At 33.5% G+C, this 8279-nt stretch overlaps 2 protein-coding genes across 2 annotated transcripts in view; both read right to left on the bottom strand.

Moving 5' to 3' along the window:
- Window positions 1-4335: 4335 nt before the first annotated feature.
- Window positions 4336-8273, bottom strand: LOC108726772 (probable serine/threonine-protein kinase fhkE). Its single transcript, XM_018454545.1, is given in 6 exon segments — window positions 4336-6248; window positions 6922-7164; window positions 7429-7722; window positions 7853-7965; window positions 7968-8026; window positions 8175-8273. Coding segments are annotated over 6 exon segments (2349 nt in total). The 5' UTR covers window positions 8243-8273; the 3' UTR covers window positions 4336-4676.
- Window positions 8245-8279, bottom strand: part of LOC108726631 (neuronal migration protein doublecortin) — a gene marked incomplete at its 5' end in the record, with an annotated part of 827 nt that continues 792 nt past the window's right edge. Inside the window, one exon of the mRNA XM_018454309.1 lies at window positions 8245-8251. Within this exon, the coding sequence (XP_018309811.1) occupies window positions 8245-8251 (7 nt within the window). The remainder of the gene's footprint in view (window positions 8252-8279) is intronic.

Genomic DNA, 8279 nt, shown 5'->3' with positions numbered 1-8279 from the left:
TATAATTTTATATAATTTTATATAATTTTATATAAAATTACATATAAAATATTTTTTCTCAGGTATATTAAAAATTTAACAAAAATATGCGCATATATTTGTACCATGTAATATTATATACGCGATAAGTGCGTTATTTATTCAGATTCCATACCTGTCTACGTCGCCGTAATTGTTCCACCAATGCAACGGTTCCGCCATTACGCGCACTGAACGCTTCTTCACTCACTCGCGCAAACCGACCGAAAACTCGCAATTTACACCAAATTATCAACACGGCGATCTTTCGTGAAATCGCGGGACTTCCGGCGATCAATTTGCACCCGCGACGTACTTGAAATGAAAAAAAACTAACGAGTAAAACGACGCGAAACACCACGTGAACGGAACTACGCACCGATGTGGACGCGCGACGCGATTGGACTGAATCACTAAACTACTGAAATGCAAGATTTGAATCGCGCGAATCGCGCCAACTTCACGCCGCTACGCGAAAACGAAAACTATTCCGCCATTCTTATTCCGAGAAATATCAACGATCTCAATCGCGATCAATTATTTTACGATGATATATTGTATGTCGATTAATTAATCTACCGTCTCCGATACTTTTGATGCGGGCAACGCTAATAATTAATAATTGATCGACAATTAAAGATGCAAATATCTGTAATGCAAGGACGAGGGAATTGAGAAATGGCCAGAATATTTCGATTAGAATAGCGTATAGTATATGAGCGTATTATCGAAAAACAATGTCAAACAATTCGCGATCGCATAGATTAATTAGCACTCCACGTAATTTTAAGGCACGACTCTAATTAGAGATTCACGTTATCGTATGAATTACAGGATTGATTTTCGGAGCAAGTAAACACAGTACGATCACGCGCGTCCGAACTACGTAAGTAATGTATAGTCGCGACGTGAATATCGGAAGGAAGGGGTGGGGAGAGGGAGAGAGAAAGCGGAAGATCACCGCTGTGTTCAAAATAAACAAAAGACAAACTGTTCACGCTCGCATTTCTGACGATACATCTAACTGCGTCGATAATAAAACTGTTGAAAATTGAAATGTAATAATGGTACGTGGATAAAATATGATTGCATATAATTTAATATAATTAATATTAATTAATATATTCTAAAAAGTCCTAATAGCATATTCAATGCTACACCTTATTAGTGTATTGCTGCGTTTTGATACAAATGTGTAAACCTATATTATTAATATAATAATGTAATTTGTACTTGAATATTTCTTAAAATTAATTAAACAGCGAAAGTACGTTATAGATAAAATATTATATTGTTAAGAAAGAATAGTTATACTCTCGTGTATCTTCAATCTAATTAGCAATTCTTTGTAATAATTGAAATTACGTTTTACATTATATAATTTTAATTTAATTTTCTCGAATGTGTTATTAACGCAAGTAATTTAAATTTTTAACGTTTGATTTTTTTATGCTATAGATAAATAGAACATTGAATTAATTGTCTTTGATCCTAAAAAAAATATAATAGGAAATAATTCTAAATATTTTATTATTATTTAATACTTGATAATTTTAGGTGATTAACATAGAAATGACGGAAGGAATAAAGTAGAAATTCAAAATGCGGTAGCCGTGAAATTTTGTAATTATATTTTTCAATATAAGTTTTGTGGCAGTACATTATAAATAGTTTAAGTGCATTTACGATAATGATGTGTGTTGCTTAATAATCTCGAATAGTTGGAACAGTAATAAAATAGAAATTCGTATAGTACCGCATCAAGTATTGCATGGACATCGATGCTCAACTATGTAAGAAATGTTCATATTGCAATTTATTCACTCTCTAAAAAAAGTGTAAGAATGAAATTCGTATAAAGTTGTATCTGAAAATCCCGGAATCGCAAATCAAGGTCTCAAATAATTCAAACATAGAATTCTATTAAAAATTATAACAAATAAAATTTTTAACGCGTAATAAAACAATATTAATAATATTACGTTAATTATTTCATAAATTTAAATACGTTTCGCCATTTTCCGATTAATTAGGCGATTAATCGAGACTCAACGGAACTTATTTTACGAATAATTTCAAGAATTATTGGAAATTTTATTAATAATATTCGTACAATGCATATTGAGAAAATAAACATAAATTCGTAACATATTGACGTAAGATATTGCATTTTTCTTTTATTCTATTCCTGCAAATCGTAAACGAAACAGATGTAGCTAAATTTGGAGAATAGAATTGTATAATATCGATAAAAGATTTGCTTGTCAATATCGTATCTATATATATATGTATATACTATATGTATAATATAATAATATATAATATAATATAAATAGATAAAGTTACAATATGCATCTTAATTTTTGGCGTAAATCACGTTTAAAACCTACAAACTACCGTAAATTGCGCGCAGATCGGTATGCTTATTACATTAAGAACAATATAACAAAACAAGAACGAGAAATAAAAAAAGTAATTATTACCGTTTATTAACAAATTCTAAATATCAGAATCCTATAATAGGAAACGCGAATAAATGAATGACGGGCGAACGAATCACAGTAATATTATTTTTATCATTTCACGAGTAATCAAGCCTTACACACACGTCATTACAATTATGTACAATTTGTCGACAGACATCATACGAGCGCGATACAAAAATCGTCGGAAATCGCTGCAGCAAAAGTGAGACCACAGATTAGCAATGTTCGAGCGACAAAGAGCGCGATTATGATTCTGATAATTTTCATTTGATAAAGTTGAGTCAAGACTTGATCGAGTCTCGAAATTTCACAAAACATTATCCTTTTGTTATTTTTGAAAATTCTAAATTAAAAAAATTTTAAACTTCGACTTTAAATAAATAATTGCATGCACTTGAAAATGACTCATTATATAATAATAGATTTCTTTGTTCTTTTTTTTTCCAAAATATGCTCTTTGCACTAATTTGATAAAACCTATTATAAATTTGCGAAAGAATATTTTCCATTTAGAAATAAAAACGACAGTCAATCCTTGCCTTCACCTTATCAACATTTACAAAAATAATTTTAATAATAATCATCTTTCTTTTTCTGCAACGCATGCACTCATTCGTCAATTTCTCAGTGTCACATTTTATTTATTGCTACAACGCGGCTCCTTTACAAAAATAATTATCTTCTCGCCTTTTTTTGAATAATCAATGTGCACTACTCTTATCCAGCATCCCAAAATCGCCCAATTCGTCGCCCTTTGTCTTCCGTTGCAAAAATTCTTATGTTATTAATACCAATTGCTAATCGCTAATCGCTCGAAAATGAAGTTTAATCCTCCTAGTGATTATTCTTTATCTTAACCCTTTCGATCTTACAGTGCACTCTTTATGGAACTACTCGCGATATAACTTTCACTTTTAAATTTCTTTCGTTTAAAATAAAACATGTAAATATCAGTATAAGTTAAGAATTGCTATTAACTTTCACGCCAATACGAATCCTATTGAAGTCTCTTTCACGTCATGAAACCGAAAGGGTTAATTGAATACTTCATCCATTTGCCTACAGCTAGACTTACATAGACATCTGATATAAAATAATCTACTTAAATGCATTTGGCATGTTTTGTTCGTAATTCCAAATTCGTCCGTTTCGATCAATCATCATCACTATCGAGATCCATTATTATCTCAATGCTATATTGACATAGTCATCTTCAACTGTCGGACGATTAAGGACTGATTACATTATCATCGGTTAACACTGTCGCGCGAGATTAATTATTATTCTTACTCTAACTAAAAAGATAATATCTAAAAAAGGACGAATTGCAACTGGGACTTTAATAGCTAGCAAGTTCTCCAGATTAACTCTAGAAGTTAATACTGGTAAATGTAATTTTTGCGCAGATATAAATTTCAATTTAGTTTTATTTTTAAAACTCTCTTACACTTCGCGATTCTATATCCGTCTTTGGTCTTTCCTCTCCTCTCTCAGCTATTCAATCTTCAACAGTAATAAAAATGTATGGAGATATACATAAATTTAAAAAAGTTTTGCTTTGTTTTGTATTTTTCTGTGTTGGATAATCTACAAAATTTAAGAATTTTTTTCCAGCATCAATGAAAAGTATAACTTTTTAACAACTTTTCTGTACAACCATTTTTCAATGCTATTTTATCGATAGTAAGTTTTAAAAATACCATAACTCTCTAATTGCTTATTTTGTATTTAATATTTTGTTTTCATCGTAACTTACAACAAACTAAAAATTTTCAGAAAAAACATAAGTTCTTGTAGCCATAATGCTTTTCGTCAATCACAAAGTCCAAAATCTAAGAGAATTATGAGATCGTTTTTCTTCCTTCGCAAAATGTTTAATGTCATTCTGTCTAGTAATTTTAATTTAATTTAATTTAAAGTGAAACTTTTCTTCACGTATGTACACACGGTTATTAAGAAAATAGTTTTCAGTTTTAATGAGGCTCGTCTTTTTGATCGCTACACACCAAAAAAATTGTCAACCAACTTAATAGATTTTAATCAATGTTAATAAAAACCGCAATTGCTTCATTTTCAAAGCGCTTAGACTTTGGATTTAGTCATTCTGATGCGTGAATTAGTCGTGCATCATCCACACATCCTCAAATCACTTTGACTTTTCGCTACTTATTATCACTTCGTCCTGGTTGTGTTTAATACGCCACTTGATCTTACGTGAACATTTTGCCTGTTGGATTTACTCCTGCTAGCGATCGTTGAGGCATCGATCACTGATCTTCGGCTCCTATCTATTCTCTCCACTTTCTCTACTCTTTCCATCTCTTCTTCGTTCCTTCCCTTGCTCATCTCAGATTTTCCGATCTTTGGTTCGTTCTCGTATGTCTTCCTCAACGGCTGCGGCGTATAATACAGACTGAATCGCTTTGTCCGTGGTAGTGATTTCTGTCTCACTTCGTCGCGTAATTCATCCGTTGAGCTGAACTTCCGCGTCGTGACTTTATCGCCGCCGCCACTGTTGCCGACTTCTTCGGACGATCTCTTCGTTGTGCACGGAGAAAAGCAGCTGTATCTTTTGCTCTTGACATTTCTCGAATCTATCTGACTCTTCCTAGTATTATATCTTTCATGCCGCAACTTTACTGGCTCGTTCTTTGCGCATTTACCTATTTCTTCAACTCTACGGAACGGACTATTGCAATTCTTTTTATCAATCTCATTATCCAATTTAGGTAATCTCAATGCGTTCCAAACAGCTATTCTACCGGTCTTCACTATCCTTACAGGAGACGTATTCTGATCCTGATTATTCTCTAACTTCGAAGAAATCTGTGAGGAATGATCCTTAAGACAATTGTTTCGATTTGTATACCGGAAACTCACATTCTCAAAGCTATCAGTCGACTCCATGCTTTGCGTCGAGCTCGATCTTTGCCCACGTGCCAATCGTGCGAATTGAATGTTTACAAAACTATCAGAAGTCTCAATGTCATTACCAGTGGAACTGTTGCCAGTCAGGCTATCACTTGATGTCGACGCAGTCGCGTTGCTGTTGCGAAAATCATCGCTGTCGAATCTGTTTTCGCGATTCACCTCATACAAGTTCTTTTGGTTGAATTTACTTTGCCGATTCATAACGCTAGATTTATTCGTCGATTTCAGCGTTTCACAATTCGAGTGGAGATATCCTGGTTCTTTCATCGAATTTCCGTTTTTCCGATCGCCTCGATGATTCGTAGAAATTGCGACTGTTTTCTCGGCGATTTCATTGCAAGGAATCGGTGAATTGCTGCGATAATTGCATATGTTCAAATTCTCTGGAATGCTATTGATCGACGAAGTAGCACTTTGCGATTTGAGACGGCGTCGTGACATTTTACTATCATTCAAATTGTCTATTAAATCATGCATTGATCGGCTCAAACTATTGATATCTTTCAGATAGTCGGAACTAAGAATTACTAAATCATTTTCGTTGCTATTGCCGTTGGCAAAATCGATTTCATCGTGATTTCGCTCATCCAATTTTCTCTCTGCGTCGATAAACTGCGGTACGTTGCAATAATCAATATTATTTTTCCACTCGACTCTTGTCTTGGTATCGTCATTCTGTCGTTGACTGCGCTGCTTCTTGAAATCGAACTCGAAGGTGGCCATTCTTATCGGCTTACACTGCTGATTCCAGTATTGCTCCGCCGGTGCGTCGGGTGCTGTTGTTGCGGTCTGCTCGCCTCCTAGAAAGCTCTGCTGATATACAGAGGCGGGGCAAAAGAAAAGAAAAAGCACTGCTACAGATACAGCAAACCACTACAAAAGCTTTCTTATTCTTGTGTTTGAAATAAAGCCGATAGAGGAGGCAAGTAAGTTTCCGATCGCACCACGCTCGTAACATGGAAATTATGTTCAGTACATAAAGCAAAAAATAACGAATTATTATTTCTTAAGTGATTACATTTCTATATAAGAATATAGAATATTTATAATATATAATCTTTTTTAAGAATATAAATTCTATAGTTAAGAATATAATTCTATAGATGTTCATTATTTCCTTCTAAAAAACTATATAAAATTCTTTATGGATTGAGTGATAATAAAATTGAATAAGTTCAAAACTCGAAGTGATTTTGTTACAGATAAAACTTATTATTGGATTTCTAAGTGTAACACTTATAAACCCGCTGAACTTTTTTTCCGTGTAGTGTGGCATTACGAACCGGTGAGAGCTGAAGGAATCGTGCCCAAAATAATAAATGCAATAGCGAACGTGTCGTGTAGCCGATAATCATCTGATACTAATCTCATCTTAAATTACTGTGAGAGAGTGAGAAAGGGGTTTTAAGCCATGCGGGTGCGACAATGCGGTAATTTTTCTAACTTGTGAGGTATAATAATAATGTTGTATGTCAGTGACAGTTACCGCGAGCCATGGATGATCTAGTACGTCCTCTGCGCTAAAACGAAGTTCTGGTTGTGCCTGCAGCATATTCGAGATGAGCTGCTTCGCAGAATCTGATATCGTATCCCAATATGGCGATGTGAATTCGTATTGACCGCTCAAGATACGCTCAAACAATTCCTCCTGTTCGTTATCTATCGACACGAATGGCGGAAAACCGCACAGGAGAATATATAGGATTACTCCGGCCGCCCATACATCAATCTAAACAAAATATATATTTATTGATATATATATATATATATATATATGAGATTCACTACATATATATTTTTTTAAGACAAATATCTAATGTAAATATATTTTTCATATCTTTATAGATTATCATTAATTATTTTTATATTCTTGTCTTTAAAAATATATTTCTTAAATATATATAAAAATTATACATATTCCGACTAATTAAATTTTAAGTTAACTTTATTTGCCAGACTTAATTACTGAATTTACTATAACAAGTCAATATACCTTTAAACCATATCCGGTTTCGGCGAGGATTTCCGGTGCCACATAAGTAGGTGTACCACAGACTGTGTATAAAGGTTCTCGCACTACTTGCGCAAGTCCAAAGTCACCCAATTTCAAGCATCTAACATGACTGCCATCCATCTCAACCAAAAGATTTTCCGGCTTTATGTCGCGATGTACAATATGATGCGAATGTAAGTAAGCCAAGGCGGAAGTCAAGTGACTGATCATCACACTTGCCTCTGCTTCGGAAAATTTCGTCGCCACTGCGATTGCATCGAATAAATCTCCACCCTAAAAAATGAGCAAATATGGTTTCAGTTATACTGCATTTTTAATTGCAATTAAATTTTACATTATAAATTAAATTAAAAATGTATCGTTATTAGTTTTCAACACCCTTAAATTTCTTTCAATGACGTACCTTAACGAGTTCCATGACTAAAAATAGCTGATCGACAGTATCTTGTTCCGCAATCAAGCTGATTATGTTGGGATGACAAACCTGCTTCAGTATCGCTACCTCACTTGCTAACATTCTTTCCCTTGACACTTGTACTTGTCCACAATTTTCATAGCATATTCAACACCGCTAGATCTAAAATATTATCAATGTTTTGCATTAATTTTTTTAAATGAAACATCCAAAATATCTTTGGCTAAATAAATTATAATATTGTATTATATATTTTGCATTCTATTTCTTTTATATAATATGAAATTTTACTAAATTTAGGAATAATTACTTGTGGGTGCAATGCCTAACAACAGCAAAGTTTCCATCTCCAATTATATGTCCTACGGTATAATGCATTCTCAGAGGCTGTGGCAGTATCAAAGATGATGGACTC

This window comes from Mycetomoellerius zeteki, unplaced genomic scaffold (assembly GCF_001594055.1).
Source record: "Mycetomoellerius zeteki isolate Tzet28-1 unplaced genomic scaffold, Tzet1.0 scaffold433, whole genome shotgun sequence".
In the NCBI taxonomy this organism is placed as follows: Eukaryota; Metazoa; Arthropoda; class Insecta; order Hymenoptera; family Formicidae; genus Mycetomoellerius; species Mycetomoellerius zeteki.
This window is presented reverse-complemented; position numbering and strand designations above follow the sequence as displayed.